This window comes from Pelobates fuscus, chromosome 6 (genome assembly GCF_036172605.1).
Source record: "Pelobates fuscus isolate aPelFus1 chromosome 6, aPelFus1.pri, whole genome shotgun sequence".
In the NCBI taxonomy this organism is placed as follows: domain Eukaryota; kingdom Metazoa; phylum Chordata; class Amphibia; order Anura; family Pelobatidae; genus Pelobates; species Pelobates fuscus.
In genome coordinates, this window is record NC_086322.1 from 224,297,809 (window position 1) to 224,325,071 (window position 27,263).

A 27,263-nucleotide genomic window follows, 5' to 3' on the forward strand; every position below is an offset into this window, starting at 1 on the left:
GAATCTCACTGACAACTGGGTAGCGGGGAGCTTACACAATGTATGCAATTGAATTTGCCAAGGGCAGCCTATCTAACCCCTTAAGGACATATCTTCAGAGGCTTGTCTTGCACTTCAGGACACAAGCAATTTTTGCATTATTTGCAGTTTGTCTTCACCCGCAATTTGCATCTTTCCCATTTATTGCACCAACATATGTTAGATACCGTTTTTTTTTAAAGAACAAAAAAAAAACAAAAAAACACAAAAAACTTTTTTTTCGTAGTTTTGGCAAAAAACCATGTGCATAAGTAGTACAGTTTAAGAAAAGTAATTCAAAATAAATTCATTTAGTTGTCCTGATTCACAGAGTATACTATATGTCTAGTCTTATAGTTACAGGTCACAAAATTCAAGGTGTAAAATAAAATTTCCATGTGGAGCAATTTTTTTTAAATTTTGAATGTTTCTCTTGTAAGCTTAGCAGCCATCACAGAAATCAAAATTGCCACACAAAGTACATATTTATACAAAAATCAGACAGCACAAGCTATTTACCTGAGAGTATTTTGACACTTTATGTAGGCCTTTAATAGCCAATTTCTGCTAAATATTGTAGTAAAATTGTGTGTATTTTTTAAATGTGTATTTCATAAACTTGATGTTTGCCCCATACCATTTATGAAATTAGACACTCCAGGGTAACTCGTATAGCGTATATTGTGCCTTAACAAGACAACATTTTGTTTTTCATCAGTTTATGTCAAACTTTTGCGGCAAAATTTTTTTTTGTCGCATTTGTTACATACACATTAAGTTTTTTGTAATTCTGGCCATTTGTCAAATCTGATATGTGCCACTATGATCAAACCCCCTCAAATTATGCTCAGCAAACTCTTCTGATTAAAAATATACTCCCATGTAAGCCTTTGTTACTATCCTGTGAAGCTACAGTGTCGTAAGAGTTCTGACCATTTCAGTTTCTACAATTAGAATTTTGATAGATGAATTTGGGGGCATTGTAGCAGTTTGCCAGTTAAAATTACCACATAAATCTATACCATTTGTGAAAATAGACACCACGTGAATGGTCATTTGGTATATTTTGAGCATTATTATACAGCCAATTTCAGTTTCTTTCAAATGTTATTGTATTACTTTATTTTTGTAATTTTGTAGAGACACATTGCAATTTAGTGGTTTATTTTGTAAACTTAATATGTACTACTGTAATAAAAAGCACTAAATTGTGCTCAGCTATATGTCAATCACTGAGAGACACAGGAAACTGTGTTTCGAACCCAGCACCCTGGAAAGCATGAAACTAAAATAAAATAAAAATTATATCTATATATCTATATAATTTTTATTTTATTTTCGTTTCATGCTTTCCAGGGTGCTGGGTTCGAAACACAGTTTACTGTGTCTCTCAGTGATTGACATATATATTTATTATTTTAATTTTTTAAGTGGCATAGTGGAGAAAGGGGTGTATTGATGAAGAAAGATTATAGAGTAATATGAATGGTGCAGGGAAAGGACACAAATAGGGGAAGTTAAAGGACAGTGGTGAGGAAGAGTGCGGCCTAAACAGGGCGAGAAAAAGGACATAAGCAGGGAGGTGAAATGGGGGAGTTAGGGGGAGAGAGGGTAAATTTACATTGATAGAGGGACAGAGGGTAAATGCACAAGGGACATATGGATGATGCCAAAAAATTAAAAAATAATTAAACAAGTTTGTTGTCACAGAAGTAGTGCAGCCACTAATGTAAAAGGATTACCCATTTACACAAAGACCAAATAAGTAGGAGGAGGAGGACACACATGCCGTACAAGTTGATTACAGATGTCTATTACAATTACAAAGAAACGTTAATGAGTACTAGGGTCACCTTGGTATAAGGTACGTTCACCTGACAGCAGTATTGGCAAAAATCAGAATGACCCCTAATGCCTCAACAGGATACGTTGCTTTGAGGTATTAATATTTAGCCGTTTGCCCACACCAAGTCCATGGAGTTATATACAAACTTGGTAAAAGGGCCTACTCAAATAGTAGATATACAGGTAATACAAGCGGATTATGTCACTCAACTGATTTACAAAATAACCTTTAAGAATTAATCTAGCAAAATTCAACAGTTATTTTAAATTGAGAAGTTATTTTCATACTATGGCTACTATGTAGACCCCCTACATAGTAGCCATAGTATGAAAATAACTTCTCAATTTAAAATAACTGTTGAATTTTGCTAGATTAATTCTTAAAGGTTATTCCCTGAGAAGTCTATTGCTTTAAAATCCAGTATAACAACATATACCTCTATATATGTAACTTAAGTCTAATTACCAGCAGTTTGTTTCCTTGGTGTGGTACGTATAGTATACTTAAATTCCGGTACGGCTCGATTGCTCAGGTGGAGATGATAATTCCTTGCCTCATCCAGTAAGTCTCTACATTTTAAATTCTGCTTGATGATATCTTCTTTGGCAACGACTGTCATCAGAAAGTCAATAGGTAACAAGGGCAGTCTCACCTAAAGAAAAGATTGAACACAATGTTTACAAGTTCTGTAATGCTACCAAAGAGAATTAACTTCCTTCATTTTAATGGGGGGAAAAGGTGGGGGGACAGGAGGAGAACCGTGGCACTTTTATTTAAAGGGGCCAAGCACCACAACCACATGTGCTCTTTGTATTTCAATATAATGTCATTATCAGACGATAATGCAATCTTGACTGGTTCATTTAACCCCTTAAGGACACATGACATGTGTGACATGACATGATTCCCTTTTATTCCAGAAGTTTGGTCCTTAAGGGGTTAAACCTAACAAAATTGTTGTATATTTTTTTTGCTTTATTCCACGACTGGAAGCTATAGCCATTTCCCCCCACCCTCCCCCTTTCTCAGTTATGAAAATCTTCACTTGTCCAATATTCAGCCCTCATATGACCTACTTTCAACCCATTGTACAGAGCTACGGAATCTGATGGCGCTATATAAATAATAAAATAATAATAATCTATTAGTCCCATTTGTTATTGATAATTAACGGATGTAAATCAAATTTAATACAATTTACAAGTGACAAACTACAAAAAAAATAAAAAATAAAAACAAATTATGTCAAGTCAGGAAAAGGTAATCTAAAAAATAACGTTCGATTGACAAGCAGTCAAAAGCACAAACAGCATACATGCCCGGTATCTGCTTCCCCACCTGAGACAATATTCCATCCAGCCATGCATCATGGTGCTGAGGATTTGCATGAAGCCACTTGATAGCTGCATTGTAAACCTGCTTTTCAGTCTCGATATTGAGATCCCCGGAAGACAGTAATTTGAAAAGATGCTGAGGTGACATATTGACAAAGTCCTCACAATCCACCACCTCTGGAAAATGGTCACTGGCATAGCGATCAGCCATATCCATGAGATCCACGCGATTATGGCTTTCAGCAAAGGCCCTGACAGCCAGGCAGTTGGATGGATGAAAATGTAGCTTCATATATTCACAGCAAGCCTTGGCAACTAACTCTACTTGCAGGATACAGGCTGCATACAGGAGAGGTTGGACGTTGTCCACTGTCAAGGTCACTCGGGAAGAGTAGGCAAACTTTACCAGGTCTTCTATGGCATCACCATCAAAGTCAAGGATCTCAATCAGTGTCTGCTTAGCCTCTGCCATATCAGAAAGAAACATAGCCCGGAAATACGGTATGACACAGGCCAACACAAGTTTGTGGCATGGAATCAGCTTTGAACCAACCTAAAATGCAAAGATTGATAGAAGATATTAGTATATATAGGCCTTTTCATATTAGATAAAGTTACCAAACATCCTGGGTCAAAAATGGACACTGTTCTAATTTGAACAGCGGGTGCTGATGTTAGAGTAACAAAAGCCTATGCAGTAGATATTCAGATGTCATGAGTTCAATATACAAGCAATGCTATAGCCACTAATGTTAAAAGATGATTGGCTGGGCCTGACCGTCATACTGACTGGTCGAATGAAAGAGCAGCTCCTGAAGTTTTGGTACTTTTAAGCTCACAATCCTGGATATTATACTTACCTTCACACCAGAAAGCAGAAGTCGATAGTGCAAAGAGGTGCTGGTTCCAAGACTGAGTTTGAAACCTGGATTTTGGACCCTTGGAGGAGTCTGTGACTGAGGCCTACTCAGGCAGTGAGAGGGCTGGACAGCCACCATCCTGCCCAACTGTAATAAGTCAACTCTTTGGCACTATATGGTGCAGGCCCTGTCTAATCCCTGTACGTGGTGTCTGTTATAGGCTAAATTCTGACTTTGGGACAGTGTCCTGTCTCCGCTGCCTGGGGTCTGGGACAGCCTCTTTAGCATATTGTATGTTCAAATGCCAATTCTTCCAAGATTACCCTTATATCATCACCTCTCCTAGTTTTCCTATGGGGCCCAGGGGTCTTTAATTACTTTTGCATGCTATACACACTTAATTTGCTGACTAAATGTTTATTCCTGACTGTTCTGCAATCAACAATCTTAAAATGTACAGTTGCAATCACTCACTTATTGTGATAACACTACAATCACCGTTTATACATACCTTACCATACTCTTATTGTGCTAATGCTAGGTTTTCCTATTACTGAGTTTTATTTGCACTGGATTTCTTATTTGGAACTGTGCGACCAAAAATAAAAAAATATACATAACAAATGTTAAAAGATGACAGATTAACAGGCAAACACAACACAATATCAAAAACAGGCCACTTGGATAATGTGAAGTAAAGTAAAAAAAAACAAAAAAAACACTGCCAATACTTAAATTAACCCAAACAGAATTATCTGAAAGGTGCATTCAATTAAAATAGAAGCATTAAAAGAAACACCACATTGACTATAACCACTACAAGCCTGGTGCTGATCCACGAAAGTAATCAACCCGTTTTAGTGGGGTTTTCACAACTTGGGTCTCATGGGGACTTGCGACACATTCAAACTTTTTCTATAAGAGAAGGGGCCAGGCCTATTTGCAGAGAGGGACTGCATGAGCCTGTTTAACCCCTTAAGGACCAAACTTCTGGAATAAAAGGGAATCATGACATGTCACACGTCATGTGTCCTTCAGGGGTTAAAGAGACACTATAGTCACCAGAACAACTATAGCTTATTGAATTTGTTCTGATGAGTAGAATCATTACCTTCAGGCTTTTTTGCTGTAAACACAGTCTTTTCAGAGAAAATGCAGTGTTTACATTACAGCCTAGTGATAACTTCACTGGCCACTCCTCAGATGGCTGTTAGAGATCCTTCCTGGGTCATGGCTGCCTAAAATGCATCCAAACATTCAATATATCCTCCCTCTGCATGCAGACACTGAACTTTCCTCATAGAGATTCATTGATTCAATTCATCTCTATGAGGAGATGCTGATTGTCCAGGGCTGTGTTTGAATTGTGCTTGCTCTGCCCCTGACCTGCCTCCTTGTCAGTCTCAGCCAATCCTATGGAGAAGCACTGTGATTGGATCAGGCCACCACTTCTAATGAGGTCAGCAGACAGCTTGCTTTTCTGAGGTAAACAGCATGCAGAGTTACAGCTTCAGGCTTAAATACAAGTAAGATTTTGTTATATTTAGGGAGGCATAGGGGTGCTGGATGGTGGGTTTAACACTATAGGGTCAGGAATACATGTTTGTGTTCCTGACCCTATAGTGTTCCTTAACTCTGTAAAGCAATCCAGATTCTCCTGCTGGAGAAGATCACATACAGGGGATGCAGACATTCACTAAGCAAGGCCAGTTTAAATTATTAAAACTGTACAACAAAAACAAAAAGTTTGACTACTTAAAGTGGGACAGTCTTAGAGCACTCCTGGGACTATAACCACTATTTCCAACTGGAAGGTACATAGTGTAGTGCTCAGCCAATGAGCGAGCAGTGTTAACTGAGCTATTGACTTGAATCTGCTCCACAACCAATCACTGTCCTCTTAGCATGTGTATAGTATTTAAAAACAGGAGAACATTAATTGCCTGTGTGGAGGAGTCCATGTCAGCAACTCTGTTCACATTAGCTTCTCATTGGCTTGGTACATACCTTGATCACTTCCAGTAAGTAAATAATAATAAAGGAGACATGGCTCGGAGGGCAAGGTTATGCTACAGAAAGCATCAACTTCTTTTATTATTTTTTTTAGCAATACTAAAGAGATTTTGAATGTGGAGATAAACACATCACGAATATGAAGCCAATAACCAAATGCACTTAAGTTGGGTTGGTTACTAGAGTATTCCTTAAAGGAACACTACAAAACACCTTTTTTACAAAAAGAGTGCAGAAAATTGCATTTTTATAAATTAAAGGTTAGTCCAAACAACAACAAAAAATGGGTGTTTACTTCCGTTCCACAGCTGAGTTCAAATACTCCCCTCATCTAGATCCTTGGTGGCTATCATTGGCCATTACTGGAGAGGAAAGTATGTCAGAGAGGACGGACTGAGGAGAGCACAAGTGCAGCATGGGAGGGAAGACACTGGCTGTCTTGAGCAATCATGCTGTGAATGTTAATGTCAGACGACAATTTTAAACAGAATTGACATTAGCCAGCCCGGCAGCAAGGGGTGGTGACAGCTAAAAGGTAAATCACTGTATTTGCAGTGTTTCAAAGCTAAATGCTATACATACAGACTACAGGCACCACACCGACTTCAAATCACTGCAGATTTAATGGTGGTTGGAGTAACCCATTAACATTAATTAACTCTTAAATGGCAGAGAAATGTGCAGTGAGAATGCAGGGCCATGGTCTATATACTAAAGCTTCTTAATTAATTTGAAGTAGTTTTGGTGCTTAGAGCAAGCGTTTAAAGAAAACATTTCCTAATCTTTACCTAGGTTTTTATTAAACTCACAATAGATCTTAGAACAACTTGTTTTTATAAGTTTACCAGTTGACTGAACAGGAATGCCTATTACAGAGAAACATCTATTACTGTTTCAAATAGGATTAGGTAATGCAATTTTTACAGGTATGCTACATCACATTACCCAGGCTTCAAAGTGCGTTTGGCAGTCATAAAATTGTTTTCTCTCCATCTAAACACTCACATAATCAATGCACCGTTATACACACTGCTTTATGCCACAGTATGCACCTTACACAGCTTGTATTATCCGCAACTTACACAAATAGATTTTCCTTTTCTTACGGAAAAGTCAGGCAGGTTAGGTGTGCCTAATCTGAGAAATAGCTTAATACATAACCACCCCAACATGAGGAAAGAGACACAAAACCCATTCAACAAATGTAAAAGGTTTTTATGGTTGTGGCGCCTGCAGAAATACAAAAAGTAAAAAAAAAAAAGTTAAAGGGACACTATAGTCAACATATAAAAGCAAGAAAGACAGGTCCCCCAGCCTTCTTTCTTGCTTTTATATGAACTTGCCATAAAAAAAAAAACCCAAGTAAGTTTTAATAATAAAACTTACCTCCGTTCCAGCGCCGAGCTCCCCGCTAGGCCACACCCCCTTTTTCGTCAAATGACGAAATCGCAGGGCCCAATAGGACGCTTCTCTTTGAGATGCGTCATCGCGATTTGGTGCGCATGTGCGGCTTCACTCTGCACCAAATTGCGTTTTTCATAGAGCGGCATTGAATGCAGCCCTATGAAGAAACTCAGCGCTCAACCGCGCATGTGCGCAGAATGCGCGTTCGCGAGCTGAGCTGTCTGACTGACAGCTCAGCTCGCTTTCTATACCCGCCCCCTCCACAGCCAAACTGTGTGTTTGCATGTTTGCATAGAAACACTATATATAGAGATCTCTATATATAGTGTTTCTATGCAAACACACAAGTAGTAGAAAATTATAGACATACACACACTCTTTCTCCATCCATATCCATATCTATCCCCATCATCCATATCCATCCCTCCCCATCATCCACTCACCCTCAGTCACCCACCCACACTCACTAAATAAGTTTACTTACAGTTTGAATCCTCCCCTCCTCCTCGGTCTCCGGCCACTCCCACACAGACAGGATACTCGTGCACAGTGCTGCCAGAGCTGCCCTGAGCTCTGCTGACAGCAGATCTGAGTGGATTGAGGCGTTTTATGCCTCAATCAACTCGGAAGTCCCTCTGGTGGCAGTCTGAGTGACTGCAACGAGGTGTCCCTAGCTTTGAATGTAAAGAAAATACAGAAAATACAGTGTTTACATGAGAGAGGCTGCAGGGAGCTATAGTTCTCACCTGAACAACCTCATTAAGCTGAAGTTGTTCAAGTGACTACAGTGTCCCTTTAATCAAAGAGTTTGCACAACCACATAACACAAGAGAAACTTTCAAAATTAATAACATTACCTGCCATTCTAAAAAAAGTGATCACATGATAACTTGTCCATGTGGTTGAGTATATATAGGACCGCACTACTCGCTCACTTCAAGTGAGGATACAAGAACACATTACGAATGTGACGAATGGCTTCATTAAACATAGCGTATCCCTTCATTTAAAAACAGTGACCACACTAAACTGTAATTTTTAGGAATTCAAAAAGTTTAAATTAATTGGAGAGGCGAGGATGTAATTAGGAAGATGGGACAATCCGAGATGAATTGGATCTTCAATCTAAATACCTTAAAACCACACGGTTTAAATAATGATTTGGAACTCTGCCACTTTCTGAAGCTGATATGTTATATATATTTTTTTAAAAAAATATTATTAGTATAAATGGTTAATATTTAATATATGTTTATACATTTATTTTTAAGGTGTTGGAAATGTTATAAATTATACTCATGACTTTCTTGTATTAGATTGAAATGGATTAATGACACAATTGATTAAGTAATGTCAGGATGCTCTATTATAACAGCTGGCCTTTGATCCTGATTTGTATCTTCTTCTTGTTTCCCCTCCTGCACTGGATATCCTGTTAACACATTGTCTTTATGACTATTGGGAAGTGATGTGTAATCAAGTAACACCTTTTGACCAGCTAATACCAAATGTGCTTTAAGTTCTTTGAATATGCAATTGACAGGACATGACTGTATTATGTAAAGACAACCCCTTTTGGATGTGTACAGAATTCTGTTATAAGATCTGTGTTTTCCCCATTAAATTTAGGAGCAGTATTTTGTCATACACTTGTGTGACGGAGTACTGCCCTCCGAGCTCGTATTTCTGCTGTGTCCATTCCTTGTCTTCATACCTGAGAGAAAACATTGCTGTCTGCTGAATTTAAACCACAACATAGATATAAAATCAAATGGACACTATTCAAATGAGCTATGGGCATTATTATTATATTTATTATGATATTAGACTGCCTTTATAACGACATTTTAAACTATTATTACACTAAACAAGTAGGGTCACGAGTAACTATCTAATGATAAATATATTTCTACTGATGACTCTCCTTTGTTATTTATTTTTTATGTAATGAACTTTTATTATCGAGATTAAGACTCATTGCCAGACAAGTTGCCGGTATGTAACATGGACACTGGCAGTTATGCTACGGCTTTTCCCCTGACGAAATGAGTAAGCACTGCTCGCATCAAAAATGGAGATCTGATTGACGCGGGAGTGATGTTAAAAACACTCCAATACGTCACTTCCGCATACGTAAATTAGGAGGATTAATTACAGCTGTGCGGCAACACACCTCCCCACATCGCCTCTGTGATTGGACGATAAACGGATACGACGACCTATCACACGGCAGCCTTCAGGTATAAAAACAGGAAGCGTTTTGAAAGCAAAGAACCGATTAAGAGAGCCCATCAAAGCCTACAGTCTGAAGCTCTACCGGGTGCAAAGCTGCAGACTGTGAACTAGTTGTCAGAGAGCTAGGGCCAATAATCAGAGAGTTGCCACGGGATACCATGGAAATGCTCTGACACGTCAATTGCCGGAATTCGTGAGACAACTACCTTATGGTCTGCAACTCTGCACACAGCAGAGCTGCACACCAGACCACCAGGAAATTGATTACAGTCCGCCTACCTGCCCAAGAGGAAGGCAAATGCATAAGTGTTGGGGTGAGGGGGTGGAACACAGAAACAGCTTCCCCACACATTGTCACCCATCCCACACACACTTTCATCCCCTTCAATCTACCAAACTTACATTAACCCACTCACCTACCTAAATCCTGTCACAATCATCACCCCAACCATGCCATACTCACCCAGTCACATAACCCCCCTAATCCGGTCACACTTTGCTCCGCTGACCATGTCATACTCCCACCACCAAACCTGCCACACTCATTAATAATATCACAATCACCACAACCCTACCACACTCACCCTGTTACATTACCCCCCCCCCCCATCCTGTCCTACAAAATAAAAAGTGTAAATGTTTGTGTCCTTTGTGTGTAATTATTATGTGCATACTATATTTTCATTTTGTGGCTTTTATACTTCAGATTAATAGTTCATACATCCCTCCTTAAATGCACAATATTCACATTATGTCATATTTGCTTTCTCTCAAATATAGGATTAATTTACCTATTAGCTTCATGTTTTATTTGGAATTTAAATCAATAATTAGAAACGCAGCAAGAACGGGGCGGGGCCTGACTGCTAAGCTGAGAGGACGCCAGCTTCAGAAACTCCCTAAGCAATCAACAAACAAAGCAGATTCTCACCGCCAAACGTGAGGTGACACTGACAGGAACACAATGACACCACCCAAGCGACATTATGAGCATTATTCACTCAACAAGTGTCAGAGGCCTACCCGCATGGCAGGCGGGGGAGGGAAGTCTGCTTTCCCGCCGCCGCGACAAACTGCATATCTGAACAAGGACCCTCGTCTCCCTCCTCAGGGCCAGTGGGGGTCATCACGGTCTGCCCACACATAGCAAGCATATACCTCAGTAACGCTCGAGGGCGCAACTCAGACAGGCGGGAGCCATGAGGCCGAGCAAAGATGGCCGACGATACCGCGGTCCACAAAGAGCGACTGACTCCCGCAATGGGCAACACACTGGGGTGCTGCTGGAAAGGTCCCAACTGAGCAAAGCAACAACCGCACCAGTTAGGACTACTGGCCCACCCGGTATCAGAGCCGCACTGGGTTCGACCCCAACTTTCCACCCACACCTGCGGAGGAGGGAAAGACATATGCGGAAGCGGTGGAATGAGACCCTACACATACCCCCATCGGGGAAGGACTCTGCTCCAAAAAGGCACAGAGTCTGAAGAAAAAGAAAAAAAAAAGTACAGGCTCCTGGAAAGTCCCAAGGCTGGAGAGGTGTCTAAGCCAGACAGCGATGAGAAGAACACGCATAGGCACGGGGTGCCGAAGTTCGGCTAGGGAAAAATCACAGACGTCCATCCCGGACCTACAGCCAAGGCCTCCAGACTGGGCATCGGCTAGGCGTGTGTGGACTGACTTGCCAAGTTACTTATATTCTTAGCCCACGTACATACCGTGGAAACTCTTTATTTAATTTACTGTTTGTTTGCTAGCTAACTCCTCATTTAACGTAATACATTGGAAAAACACTGATCTAGAGGACACCTTTAAATCAACTTAAGTAGATGTCCTACCGTGGGGTTGGCGAAACTGGCGCCTGCCAGGGGCGCAGGCCGAGGGGGGGGTGCAAAAATCAAGTGTCAGTATGACAGGTGATTTTTGCGCCCCCGGCACCCCAGGGAGCTCCTCCCCCTCCTTCGGTTCTGTGTAGGAGCGCCAGGTGTCACGTGACTACCCGGCGCTCAGTGTGACAGCGCGCCGCCAGCGAGAGGGCACCTACCTTCCCTGCTCTAAGAGGTAAAATGGCCATCAGAGAGGGACATGGGATGGGGGTCAGAAAGACAGGGTAGGGGTGTATGTGGGACAGAATAAAGGAGAGGGGAACAGAAATACAGTGGATGGGGACATGGGGGACAGAAATACAGTGGATGGGGACATGGGGGACAGACATGGGAGGGAGGCATGGGGACATATGAGGGGGACAGAGACATGGAGGGGGCAGAGAGACATGGGAGGAGGACATGGTGGGGACAGAGAGACATGGGAGGGGGGCATGAGGAGAGAGAGAGAGAGAGAGAGAGAGAGAGAGACATGGTAGGGGGCCATGGGGGGGGGAGAGAGAGAGAGAGAGAGAGAGAGAGAGAGAGAGAGAGACATGGTAGGGGGCCATGGGGGGGAGAGAGAGAGAGAGAGAGAGAGAGAGACATGGTAGGGGGCCATGGGGGGGGGAGAGAGAGAGAGACATGGTAGGGGGCCATGGGGGGAGCGAGAGAGAGACATGGTAGGGGGCCATGGGAGAGAGAGAGAGAGAGAGACATGGTAGGGGGCCATGGGAGAGAGAGAGAGAGAGAGAGACATGGTAGGGGGCCATGGGAGAGAGAGAGAGAGAGAGAGAGAGAGAGAGACATGGTAGGGGGCCATGGGAGAGAGAGAGAGAGAGACATGGTAGGGGGCCATGGGAGAGAGAGAGACATGGTAGGGATCCATGGGAGAGAGAGAGAGAGAGAGACATGGTAGAGATCCATGGGAGAGAGAGAGACATGGTAGAGATCCATGGGAGAGAGAGAGAGAGAGAGAGAGAGACATGGTAGAGATCCATGGGAGAGAGAGAGAGAGAGAGAGAGAGACATGGTAGAGATCCATGGGAGAGAGAGAGAGAGAGAGAGAGAGACATGGTAGAGATCCATGGGAGAGAGAGAGAGAGAGAGCGAGACATGGGAGGGGGGCATGAGGGAGAGAGCGAGACATGGGAGGGGGGCATGAGGGAGAGAGCGAGACATGGGAGGGGGGCATGAGGGAGAGAGCGAGACATGGGAGGGGGGCATGAGGGAGAGAGCGAGACATGGGAGGGGGGCATGAGGGAGAGAGCGAGACATGGGAGGGGGGCATGAGGGAGAGAGCGAGACATGGGAGGGGGGCATGAGGGAGAGAGCGAGACATGGGAAGGGGGCATGAGGGAGAGAGACATGGGAGGGGGGCATGAGGGAGAGAGACATGGGAGGGGGGCATGAGGGAGAGAGACATGGGAGGGGGGCATGAGGGAGAGAGCGAGACATGGGAGGGGGGCATGAGGGAGAGAGCGAGACATGGGAGGGGGGCATGAGGGAGAGAGCGAGACATGGGAGGGGGGCATGAGGGAGAGAGCGAGACATGGGAGGGGGGCATGAGGGAGAGAGCGAGACATGGGAGGGGGGCATGAGGGAGAGAGCGAGACATGGGAGGGGGGCATGAGGGAGAGAGAGAGACATGGGAAGGGGGCATGAGGGAGAGAGAGAGACATGGGAAGGGGGCATGGGGGAGAGAGACATGGGAAGGGGGCATGGGGGAGAGAGACATGGGAAGGGGGCATGGGGGAGAGAGACATGGGACGGGGGCATGGGGGAGAGAGACATGGGACGGGGGCATGGGGGAGAGAGACATGGGACGGGGGCATGGGGGAGAGAGACATGGGAAGGGGCATGGGGGAGAGAGACATGGGAAGGGGGCATGGGGGAGAGAGACATGGGAAGGGGGCATGGGGGAGAGAGACATGGGAAGGGGGCATGGGGGAGAGAGACATGGGAGGGGGGCATGGGGGAGAGAGACGTGGGAGGGGGGCATGGGGGAGAGAGACGTGGGAGGGGGGCATGGGGGAGAGACACGGATGGGTGGGGGACATGGGGAAGAGTGACACGGATGGGTGGGTGACATGAGGCGGGAGAGAAAGATGGGTGGGTGACATGAGGCGGGAGAGAAAGATGGGTGGGTGACATGAGGCGGGAGAGAAAGATGGGTGGGTGACATGAGGCGGGAGAGAGACACGGGTGGGTGGGGTACATGAGGGGGAGAGAGACACGGGTGGGTGGGGTACATGAGGGGGAGAGAGACGGATGGGTGGGGGACATGAGGGGGAGGGAGCAGGGCAGTCTATAACATGGGGCAAACGGGGAAGCTGCCCTGGGCCCAGTTACTCCTGGGGGCCCATTGGCCCCCTACTGATAGAACACCCGTTAGCCCACCTGCGTGTCTGTGTGTGTGTCTATATTTTTCAGTGTGTGTAAGTGTGCATCTAGGAAAAAATCATGGGTTTAGTTTTAGTTGTTTTTTATTTTTTATTTTTTTTAAACACCTAATCTAAGCATTATGTTTTTCCTAGATTAGGTGTTTAAAAAAAATAAAAAAAATCTGTCAGCATCAAAGGATTTTCTCTTTTTTATTGTGTAAATTGGCTCCGAGCAGCGCCCTATTTATGCATGTTTAGGTGAGTGCAGCCAGCCCCCTGGTCTTGGCACTAATATGGTGTGATGTGCCTGTGTTAGGCCAGCAATACGATGACAAGCATTCCACTCGCCCATCACCAAAGTGTAAATATATATTTATGATTTAAAGCTGATAACAGATTCATTAGAGCAGTGGTTCCCAAACCAGTCCTCGTGGCCTACCAACAGTCCAGGATTTATGTATTTCCCAGTTTTATTCCAATGGAGATACGAACAAAACCTGGACTGTTGATAGATCTGGAGGACTGGTTTGGGAAATGCAGCATTAGAGCAAACCCTATCATTGGCACTATTGGGAAAGCATTGTATAAGAAGATTTGCAATTTCATGTGCACTAGATGGAGTTCTCCTTGTAGCGGTTTCATATAGAGAGAAGGGGCTTTGGGTGACTGGCAGGACTCAGGAACTTTCAATTCCTCTTTATTCACTTTTTATGGGACATGGAGGATGAGGAAACAAAATATAATGCTAGATTTATTTCTTTAGCTTCCCTTTACATGGTGGAAAACGTTGATCAAAAAAAAGTAGGTTTTTGTTTTTTCATGATAAGGGGGGGGAGGGGCGCGGATATGGTTCATTGTAAAGGGCGCTGGAGACCCTAGATATGCCTCTGGTCCAACAATATAAGTAGCTCAACATACATCTCTCATCCACACACTCTAAAGCTGTAGTTAAAGGGACACTCCAGGCACCCAGACCACGTCTGCTCATTGGAGTGGTCTGGGTACCAACTCCCACTACCCTTAACCCTTTTTTTTTATAAACTGCAATAATTACCTTGCAGGGTTAAGTCCTCCCCTAGTGGCTGTCTACTAGACAGCCACTAGAGGTCACTTCCTGCATCATAGCACAGATTATCTGTGCTAGAGCGTCGCTGGACGTCCTCACGCTGTGTGAGGACCTCCAGCGTCGCTCTATTCCCCATAGGAAAGCATTGAAATTCATTTTCAATGCTTTCCTATGGGGTGCGCCAATGCGCATGCACAGCATTGCCGCGCATGCGAATTGGGACTCCTCGGCCGGTGGGCGGGATCAGTCTCGCCCACCTGCCGACGGAGGAAGAAGGTGGAGCGGCGGGGGAGGAGCAGGCAGCGACGTGGGACATGTCGCTGCCTCAGGTAAGTGACTGAAGGGGTTTTCACCCCTTCAGTAACCGGGTATTGGGGGGTGGGAGGGAGAGGGACCCTCCAGTGCCAGGAAAACGGATTGTTTTCCTGGCACTGGAGATTCCCTTTAACAGGAATCCCATGTCCACACATAGCGGACTTTGTCCTGGATCAAATGATTCCCTGAAGAAAACCATCATGAAGACTCCTGGCACCAGACTCAACAACACCTGAAACTTATGAAGGAACACCACAAATACCTAAAGCACTTTATAGCTTCCTGAAGTGCATGTTGGAAAAGGTCGTCCCTTTTTTCTATTTTACAAAAAGTGCAGATTTCAATATAAAATGGGAATTTTATATATAAGCCTGGTTACACCCCCTGCTGCTGTCAGACAATTGGTCCTTTTACTTCCTGGTTTGGTTAGCTCAGTGGAGCTAAAACTCGAGAGGCAACAATTGCCCAGAGCACCTGCCTTGCAAAGACTTCTCATTGAAGTCATTGGGAAGTCTGATTGGACAGCCACAGAAAGCCTGGGCTGGGTAAAAGGGGAGGGATTGCAGAGGCAGTAGACAAGAGTTTTCCCCAAGATGGAAAAAAATGTCTAAATGCATGCATGTTTAAAATGGGGATAGAATTACTTAATAGTGATTGTTTTTATTTAGGCAGTGGAGTAGTAATTTATTATTTATCTATTTGCCTGAGCACTCTCATAGTGGCTGTACTGACATCGTACTAGACTAATGAAATAAAAATATAATTACAGACCGTTGAATGTGCAGAGGTGTTGACATTGAAGTCCCTGTTGATTTATTCGGCATCTTACAATCTTACAAGTGCTTTCCTTTCTTTATCTAAACCTCATTTTTAACTTTTAGGAATCACTGTATTGGTTATATTGTCCCCCACCATCCCTGCAAACTTTGCCTTAAATGCCCCCCAATGAATAGCATCTTTGACATAAAATGAAAGCTGGACTATTAACAGTCCCTGAGGACTACTCCAAGAACCACAGCATTATTTATTTATATCTACTTATATAGTGAAGCAACAATGAATTTTACAGCTCAAGAGATATTAAGTGAAGTCTGCACCTGCCCACACATTAGCACTTAGTACATGGTGTGTTGATCAGTGTACGAGCAGCCACTGTATTCAGGACATGTTTACATCCGCTTATGGAAAGAAGATTAAATGATATTACAAAAATAAAAAAAGAACCGAATTCTGATATATCCTCAACATGATCTGCTTCAGGGTAAGAAATCCAATCACACTTTTTAACAGTCAAAATGCCAACACATGAATAGACGAAAGGACATTTTATCTGCTGAACTCCTGCACGTACAGAGAAGGGGAAAAAAAAAGGGGGGGGTGGGGAGTGGGAGGAGTAAGCAATAGAATGGGTTTGCTGGTTCCATGGTGGTTGTCCCACTTTTAGAACTTTAGACCAAGGTTTAGAACAGAACACTTCTAAATCTGATAAATCTCACCCACTGTATGTATGCATTCTGGGATCATAACGGTATGAATAACACAAACAAGTAAAATTTCTTTACAAGAATTAATTTTACTACAAAGCCTGTCCTTTAAAAAAAAAAAAAAAAAACCACAAAAAAAAACACACACACACACACACACACACACACACACACACACAAAGTCAGGAGACTACCCCAATAGTAAAACTCATTAGGAAGTGTGGCTATAGGCAGCACAAGGCATACTTACCTAGCCTGTCTGTTTCATTCCCTTGAAGGAAGGCTAAAAGCTCTAATGCCTTTGTCTCTCTGTCCTTTCGATGCGTTAATTCCATTTTCCGAGAGTGTAACAAGGTGGGCAGACACTTACAATGCAATATTTGAAGACTTCACATTCTTTTCTGAGCCAGCAATCTGAATTGCTATCCCACTCAGACAGACAACTGAAATCTGGACTACATCAAAGCCATAAACAAAATCGCCGATCTTTTCAGGAGACATATTATTGATGCAGTTACTTAAAAATGTAAGCTTTTTTTTTTGGGGGGGGGGGATTTTAACATCCTAATACCAGAGTTTTTTCCAAGGTAATAATAATATAGCATAGGATAAATTGGGGGTTTGCAAATTTACCTAGAAACCATTATAAAGTCAAGAGCCAAACAAAAATTTTATTTTTCTGGCTTTTACCTTTGCATTAAAGAAACTAAAGTAATACAAATAGCATTTACTAGCAAATCAAAATAAAACAAACATAGTATATTCTACCATTAATTCTACTTTTTTTTCTGTAAATAATAAGGCATTTAACAACAAAACTTTATTGTGGTTAATAATAAAATACAAAATGAACATGGTGCAATTACATCTAAAAGAAAAATATTTAAAAGAAATACTAAGCATGACGACAATGTTAGTCAAATACCACATGTTCACTCACATTGGCATGGGGGCAGGGGGGATAGATAAATATATCAGCTCTATCTGGGCATGGGTGGCTACAAATCCTATTACAGGGGATCTATACTGCATATGTACAAAACAAAGAATGAAAAAAAAAAAAGGGATGGCATGCAGTATAAGCTATAAATAAGCACTCATAATCTCATGTAAGAAGTATAATAAATAGCAATTGTAGATAGTAACTGCCTAATAGAAAGTTGTATAAAATTATATTTTACTTCATATAAAAGAAAAGCATGTGCTTAGAGAAAAGGTCTTCCTAACTTGTACATAGGTTTTTTCCATTCTTAAATAAGGGGCAGTAAATGTGGAAACCCAACATCACACAACCTTTAGTTTTTTTTGCCCAAATATAGCAGTTATACATTAATAAATACAGATGTATACTCTTCTGTCAACATTAACCAGCGTTCCTCAGGTCAGACCAATTTTCCTTCTGACATTATTTAAAAGGCAATTTTCTAAGCACCATAACCAGTATAGTGCACTGTAGTACAGCCAGTTCTCATTCACCGTCCACTTCTGTTCTTAGGACTATCCTGAACTTAGACCAGTTCATTAGCGCTTGGAATCCCGCGTATCTATGTGCGGGGAAAATTCCCCGAACATAGATAGCTTTCTAATGTGCGGAATTCATTCAATCCCCACGCTAGAGAGCTGGTCGCAAGTTCGAGCAGTCAAAAAGCAGGTAGGTCTCAAAGTGAGGACCACCTGTAGTTCTAGTGCATAAAGTCTTTGGGTTATTCCATGTTTATTATGAATTTGTTTGGGTTTGGTAAAAACAGAAGCATTTGCGGTACCCTATGAACCATTGGGCAGCAAAGACAGACGGCAAATAGTGATAAATTGTACAACACTTAAAATTTTGCAACTCTGTAAATGACAGCTGGAATTTAAAATGAAAAATAAATGTTTACCTTAAGGGTGACATCACAGAGCTCTCCCACTTCATAAAAATGAAGAAGTGAACTGTGAAAATCTTTCCATGCCTCATCCGCTTCAAAGACAAAAGATACATCTCCCTCATTGTCAGCGGTCACCGGCTTGTCATGATGGATTTGCCTCCGTCCCTTTGTTTGTTGAGTCTTGGCTTGAGCAGGGAGCATGGATTCCGATGCCATTAGCAACGTGAACAAGCCCAAGAAGAGAACAGGGTCTTCATATTACAGAGAAAAAGCCAATATGAGCAGTCTTCATCTTCATTATAAAAAGGAAGCAAAGAGTGACACTGTATCAGAGACCTTTTACTTCATATAGGTGTTAACATTTCTAGCACATTTTTTGAATCAATGACATTAAACAGATGATGTTCCGTGGTCAGTCCACATACAGAAATCATGGAAGTAGATACAAAAAGCCATGGTCTGATTACTCAAAACCAGTTCTATGGTGACATGTTCTTTCCAAAAACTAGCTACTGCTCACCACTGACTTTCTAGCAGGAGCTTCTTTATTGAAGGGATGCTCCAAGCCATTTTTTTAATGTAGCATGCAAAATAAGCATTCCAAATTTTGAAGGTTATTTACTAAAGTGAGAATTCCATGGAATTCAACGTTCATTCAATATTTACGTTATATTTTGGTCTAAAATTTTAAGCGCTCTTTGAATTTCCGACAATTCTCAATTTAGAGAATAATCTGGGTATGTGCCCTGGAGCCAAACCAAAAAAAAATAAAATAAAAAATTCTATTACAGCAGTCATAATAACTCTTGATTTGAAATGATAGTCGTGTACAGTCTTTAATATGCATGGAACCCAGCTTTATACAAGCTGTACAGCCACCAAAGTCAATTTCAATCTGAATGGTATATAGATGATTCCACCATTGAAGTCCAGGATAGAGACACTTCATATGCACACAAATGTAAAGAGATTCCACCACAAACAGGAGTGACTAATTCTGGTTGAAGTAAACTACGCTGGAAGAGAATTGGGCCATGTTAGAGAGGTGAAAGGCACCTACTTTACAATTTTTATTTGCCGAAGTGTCAATCATTAAACGGTATGGAAGTTATTAATTTAAGACAATATAGTAAATGCTAACCAAGACCACAAACATTAACTGTGCCATAGGGAATAGGAATGCGTGTATGCAGTGTCAAGTTAAGCCCCTGACCACCTTCTTTAAGTGCTTTAGAATTTTCCTATAAAGATAGGGAAATTAGATGCCACCACTTTTAAGACAACTTTATTTCTTAGTAATATCTGTTTCAAGGACGAGGCCTGAAAACGTTGCTATTTATAAGTATGCTTAATCATGATGCATCAAATACAATTTTGTCGGTAAGTCGAATGCATTTTCCCCCCAGAGATATAGCTTATGTAAAATTTGCGCATTGAGTGAAACCTGGACGAAAATTAGTTTCCTGAAAGAGCAAATCAATCTTGACACTAGCCTCATCATAATTGGTTTTGCCACAGGATACTGCCTTGGTATTAATCCATTTTTCTTTTCAATAAGAAGCTCATTTTACATCTCACTCTTGTTACTTTTATATAACAAACTTTAAATTTGCTTCCTTAAAGGGGCTCAGTTGCTTTTCTCCGTTGATTAAACCATTGAAAATCATCTATAACTTCTAATAACCTTTCTTGCCATGCAATGCACTTTATTATTTTAAAAATGTATACTAAGGGTTTAAAGGGACACTATAAGCACCCAGACGACTTCAGCACATTGAAGTGGTCTGGTGCAGTGTCCCAGAGAACATCCAACATCAGTGAAATTCCCATAGGAGGTAATCCCTATGGGGTAGGCCTAATGCTCTCGTGGCACTTGCTGTGCATGCGCGTTAGGTCCCGTCAGATAACGTCAGAGGAGGCAGAGCATGACCCAAGGAATTGGATAATTGAATAAAGGGTTATATAACCCTTTGTGTGCAAGCAGGGGGTAGGGGTGCGCCACGAGGAAGGCGTGGGGAACCAGAGGGTACATATTTGCGTTAGGAATACATATTTGCATAACAAACAGTATAGAATCACAATACAATTCAGTCCTAGCAGAGCCAGCTTTGGAAGAGGAAAAAAACATTTTTATATTTATTCATCAGACTGTGTGCCCTAGATACAACAGCCTACAAAGACCTAGTGGTCAAGTCCAGATCTGGACTTTGAGTTTTGTAGACACCAGCCATGCAATGTTGCACTAGCAAGCCCCTACACAAATCCTGAATGTTGCCTAAACTCTGCAGTACTTTACTAAGTGACTTACAATGCACCTTCAGCTATTTTAATCCACAGAATAGTGGGAGGCTGCAGCCCACAGCTAATGTATGTTAGTGGCCCAGTGGTATACTTCCCAAGTGTCCCTATTTACGTGGGACAATCCTTATTTTTGTTTCAAATAATTTTGCCCCTCTTGTCTATCCGGTTGTCCCGCTTTTCGAGGAACTCCATATTGTAAGTGTGTCTAAATGTGTTTATCTGAGCTCCACAGCAATAATACTCACAGTAATGTCTTTAAGGCACAGTATTTTTTGTTGTTGCAGTTTGGCTATTTTGGCCTTACATTTGAAATCCTGGCAACTCTCACTTTGGTGAATAAACCTGTTGAAGAAATTGATTAATGTGTCACCTAAAAATGTCCCAAAGGTGAAAATTAAATATTATTAGCTTGAATTAGCTTTAGTCTGCTCTTATGCTGTGGATTATGGTCCACCTCCTTTTGATGATGATAATAAAACATTGCCATTAAACTTACCTGTAATTTAGTGTGAACATCCTAATCCTAACGCATATGCACAGCAATCACCGCATTCCATCAATCAGATCCAACTGTTTCACACCTGGCAGTGTCATTAGCCAGCCCAGAAAGTCTTTCTGGGCTGGCTAATGACACTAATGCTGGCTAATGACACTGCCAGAAGTGAAACAACTCTTCGGGCAGCAATGTGCATTAATGCTGTATGTGCAAGTTTCATTTTTAAACTCTGCACATACAGACTACAAGCACCATAACAATTCAAATCACTGAGGTGGTCATGGTACTCGCCAATATGAATTCTGTGCAAGGCTCGCCAATATGAATTCTGTGCAAGTTTGGCATCTGTCATCAGCACACAAAACGCTTGTGACAGATGACCAAGGGCTGTATAGACACTCATCTGTGCTGCCCAAAATCTTCCTGATATCCCTCTCCCTGCAGTGAGGTGAGTGATGTCACCAGATGAGGATCGGGCTGCAGGAAGAACTTGGCCTGGACCTAGGATCACAGATAAACTTATCCTTATTTCTTAATAAAAACTTTTTTTTTTCTTGGAGTAATCCTGTAACGTGGACATTCCTTTAAAGGTTGTATGACAGCCTCTTAGGGAGAGAAAAAATAAATAAATTACGAGCACCATACTGCCTTTTCAGAATGCAACTCTGGAAACAAACTTCCAGAAGACAAACCACACACACACAAGTTTAAAATTCTTGAAAAGATCTGCATTGTTGACACTATAATTAAACCATAATGATTGGCACTGTTTTGTTTGAAACATGTAACATACTTGTTACAAGAAATCTCAACATTTTTTCCCTCTGGAAAACAAACAGACATGGAGACAGAGAGGATCAAATTGATATATAGATAAGCAAATAAAAATGTATGTACTACAATTTGTTTACTTGCAAACAGAAAAGCAATTTTATAATAGGTTAATAAGAGGCTAGAGAGGTCATAGGAATTAACTAGCTTTGAAAGTCTTTTTTTACAATGGGCAACTCGTTTTTAAACCGAATTTCTATTTAAAATCTTGTTTTAATTGTAGCTTTACCATCAAAGCAAGAGCCAGCATATAATAGCACATGATGTTTGCACACCAGGGTTGCAAATAAACTTTCTAGGAGATGAATTCTATCTTTTTTGGAATTGAGTTCTAAATAAAAGTTGTATTTGTAATGCATCTTCTACACTTGGCAGACTAACTGAAGGTACAGCAAGACCTCAGTCATGACAATATTTCTTTCAAAAGGACCAAATCATCTTAACCCCTTAAGGACCAAACTTCTGGAATAAAAGGAAATCATGACATGTCACACGTCATGTGTCCTTAAGGGGTTAAAGGGGATGTATTCCTGGCACTATACCTTCCTCAAACATCCCCCTCCGGTAGTAGTTAATAAACCCGACTTCAACACTAATGTCCCTTGGCGCTCCACCACCTCAGACGTCGGGGTAGGCGCTAATGTGCATGCGTTGCGAGCACATTAGGCCCTCACCATGGGAAGCATTGCTGCAATGCTTTCCTATTGGAATTTAAGTGACGCTGGATATCCTCATGCAGAGTGTGAGAATGTCAGGTGTCAGGCGACCAAAAGGAAGGCAAAGGAAGCAGGAAGTGCCTTTCGTGGTTGTCTGATTGACAGCCACTAGAGGCAGCCTTAGCCCTTCTCAAAAACTGCAATAATTAACATTGCAGGGTTAAGGGGACAGGGACACTGCACCCAGACCACTTCAATAACCTGAAGTGGTATGTGTGCAGTGATCCTGTTATTTTGAACACCTCTAGTGGCTGTCTTCCTCACAGCCTTTAGAGGCACTTGATCCTCCAGAACCAAGTGAAACTGCTTGCAGCATTTAATTGGAGGACTGCTGTGTTTGGTTGCACATGCCTACTTACAATTCATTCCTGCTCTGTACAATGGATTGGAGGAGATAGTGGGTGATCTCAGCATGTATGCTGGAGGCTGCATTGACGTAGTCCCAGATGAGTACATTTATTTTAACATGATTTTACACAGCAAACAGGGGTGATCAGTGATAACATAGGGGAATCTACAGTCCCAAAAGAACTATAATTATTTTTGGGACTATAGGTTCCCTTTAAGATAAGAAAATATCCTATACTAACTATTGTGCCAACATCATTGCTCACAATATTGTGGGCCTCCCTGTACCAAGACCACAAAAGACATACATTTCATATAATGGTCACTGCGTGGATTAAGAAAACAAGAAAAACTCCCCATCAGAAGAAGACACATACAGTACATCTCCAGCATTTAATAGCTGACAGACTTAGAACAATGTGTTGCTCTCAAAACATTACTTTTTGCCTCAAGAGGTGAAGACATGGCAATAGCAAGTTGACTTGTGTAATGTTAGTGTTTTATGTCACCCTAGGTTTCAGCCCTGGAGTGTTCATTTAAGCAATAACAGTAATTAAGATTTCACACACAAAGAAATGGCTAAAGCGATGAAGATCAATGTAAGCAGCCCTGAGATTTGGTAGGTTACGAGGGGGTTTATTCACTAAACATTGAAATAAAGTGAATTGAAAACCAAGTTGCTAAATACAGGCTACAATAGTCAAGCTGTGACTTCAGCCTAGCTGGAAATTTATACAATTTGAGATATTTTAGCCTAAATTTGTAAACTGGTTGTTAATTCACTAAAAATCAGTGTTTATGGAATAAAGCCTTGCATGTATTTTTAAACTTTATGCTAGGTTTCCCATTCCCTGTCTTATAGATATTCAGCTACTAGTCTGAACAGACAAATGTGTATTAAAAGAACCGAGGGGTAAAAGTTTACTCTTCCAGGCTCTGACAAAATGCAACTTGTGAGAGAGCAAGTACAAGCATGGCAATCTGGCTAAAGCTTGAACTACGATTTGACTGGGATGGGGGGTGGGCGGGTTATCAAATTATAGTCAGGCAACTCCACTACCCCTTTCCATGTTCATGTCTTTATATGGCAGTTAAAATTCACCTGCCTAGATAACCACTGTAGTGGTTCTGATGGCAGGAGTACTTTGGCCATCCCATTGCAAGTAGTCACACATTTTTACCACGGTAAGTGGTGCGTCAGTGTAGCTTTTCAATGAACAGTTTTCTTTCCAGAACACATTATCTCATTGGCCCTAGAGTTTTAAATGGAACCTGCCACCACTTATCCGACGCTCTGCTCCCCTACTGATTCGACCACAAGCAGGGCAAACCTTCTCAATGATGGCAGAATGCTGGCATCTGTACAAAGTGATGTCACTCACATCGTTTCTATACTCCCTTATGCATGGAGAGCAGAAGGACCGCCTATGGGAGGTCTCATTTGCTCTCCTTTATTAATCAAAATTTTGGCATACAGTCTATGCCGAATAATTCCTTGATATGTAAAAGAAAACACTATTTTTAAGTAGTGTTTTTTTCCCCTCCCATCTATAGATCTGCTTGCAAAACTGCTACCACTATGTATAAATTAAATTTTAAGCCATTTTAAAAGAGAAAAAGTTGTTTTGGGCATTACCGGTGCCCTTTAAGATACTCAGTTGTTATGTGTTAATAAATCGCAAATTAAAGAAGGATCAAGCTTTCAGAGATGCCAAGTGTTCTTCCACCTTCTATAAATGTTCAAGACAATATCAGACTCATCTAAGTGTTAAAGTCTCAGTGAAAATCCAAGGGCAACTGCAACTCCCCAAAGATAAACATCTCCAAATTGAGACATAAAATGCCACAGGCCTCTTTCTGTTAAATAGATAAACTGTGTCTGCTGGCTACCATAGTTTAATTAAGGACACATGACATGTGTGTCATGTCATGATTCCCTTTTATTGTAGAAGTTTGGTCCTTAAGAGGTTAAAACCCAGTTCTATTTAGGATGTTTTCTAAAAAGTGGGCTTCAGCCTCCTGTGCGATTTCTCCTTCTCAATCACTGTGAGGAAGTGGTCTGAGATCACTTCCTCCCAATTCACTACCATGAGTGAATTGAGAGCAGCCCCTCACCAGCTGCTGCAATAGGACACAGATATCTGAATAAGTCCCACTTGTCAAGCATGCTCTGAGGGAGATCATCAGGTCTCCCCAGCAAGTTTGGATCCAGCAGCCTCGCATGCCATTATTTGCTGCCCCCTCACCTACTATATACCCTTTTTATTTTCCATGTTGAAGAGGATCTAAGTGCGTAGGACATGATTCCCTCTAACAGGATTATTCGAAGTCTAAAGTGAAAATCCAAAGTGAATTTCAAATTTAAAGTCATAACAGTCAAGCTGGAAAAATGATCTAAGTTAGCTATGATTTCCACCTGGCTACTCAAATTTGGCTTGAAATTTAAATTCACTTGGAATTTTCACTTTAGCAAATAACTCTGTAAGTGGCAAATACAAATTATTCCGGGATTTGACAAAAGTTTGTGTGAAACGTAGGAGACAGCACCTTTAAGCATACACTAAATAGCATAAAGTTATTAGCAACATCCACTACAGCAGAACTTCTCACATTCTAAAGATATTTTTATTAACAGTTATTTTAATTGCACTTACAAGCTATATTGACGTGAATATACAACATCATTATACAGACAATTTGAGTTGAAGATTTGGGAGGATTGTTTTTTTAAATACACATGAATTAAAAAAGGGGTAAAAAAAAAAAACAAAACAAAGAAACTACAAAAAAAATAAAATAAATCAAAACCCATAACAAACTGATTATTGGCATTTCTATAGCTGGCGCTATATAAATAATAATAATAATAATATCCCCAAAACTGACACTATTCAGTATCTCACCACAATAGTTTATATTAAATATTTTTCAGGAGTTGGTTGGGGAACATTAACAAATAAAACAAACACAATGACTTTATATTTGTTGTAATGTTTTCATTAGAATACATTGCTTTACTTTAGATTATAACAAATATACAAAACCAGCCACCTGCTGCTTTTTAATTTTATTATTTTTAAAATCAATAATGCAATTGTGAATTGAATGTGATCAAACACACTGTTGTCCTTTTTGATTTGTAATATACATTAGTGAATATCTTTTTTGCTCAACGTTTGTCATCAAACACACAACAAACGGTGAATAAATGGAAATGTAATTCCACCCACAAATGTGTCAAACATTTAGATAGCCCAGCACAGTGTATACAGGGCACATCCTGGAACTCTGGGCTTGCCTGACTAGCACACTGACCATAAAAACTACTTAAAGAGTAAAAAAAAAACTAGTGAGAAATAATGAGCATTGCTCTGAATGTCTGCTATGAACAGACATCATTCTACATAGAATCCTGTGTTCTCTGTCATTCTATAACACATACACACAGACACATTGGAACAGCAAACACAATCACACACATAATGATGGCTGAGTACACAAAATAAAAATTCACAATGAGAATACACACCAAGGAGATGATCAGAATCTCGATGCTCTCTGTCTACAGATTCCCCTCTGCTGCTCTCGCAGGCAGCTGCTTCTACTTCCAGTCCCGCCTCCTTGCTCCGGTTCCACGTTGCTACTGAGCATGCTCGACTCAGTCTACCCTTAACGGGTCGGCCATCTTTGTTTTGGGCGATTCCCAAAATATAAATGACAGGATGTTATTAAATGAACTCAAATTTAAGGAAAACAGACAGGACAGGGAGGAAGGACTGTAGGGATACACAGCCAGGCTGCCCTTTCTGTGCAACTTTTCTGGAGGGACCTGCCCATTGAGCCTCCACCCTCCATGCCATCCCAATTGCCTAGTCCCAAAGT

The 27,263-nt window shown here is 41.4% G+C and overlaps 1 protein-coding gene across 1 annotated transcript in view; it reads right to left on the bottom strand.

Annotated features, from left to right (window-relative positions):
- Nucleotides 1–27,004, bottom strand: part of KLHL8 (kelch like family member 8) — a 40,350-nt gene extending 13,346 nt beyond the window's left edge. The window contains exons 1-4 of the mRNA XM_063425352.1: nt 26,911–27,004; nt 18,702–18,981; nt 3,203–3,751; nt 2,330–2,516 (exon numbers count right to left, since the gene is read on the bottom strand). Coding sequence (XP_063281422.1) covers nt 2,330–2,516; nt 3,203–3,751; nt 18,702–18,905 — 940 coding nt within the window. The 5' untranslated portion in view covers nt 18,906–18,981; nt 26,911–27,004. The remainder of the gene's footprint in view (nt 1–2,329; nt 2,517–3,202; nt 3,752–18,701; nt 18,982–26,910) is intronic.
- Nucleotides 27,005–27,263: the final 259 nt, after the last annotated feature.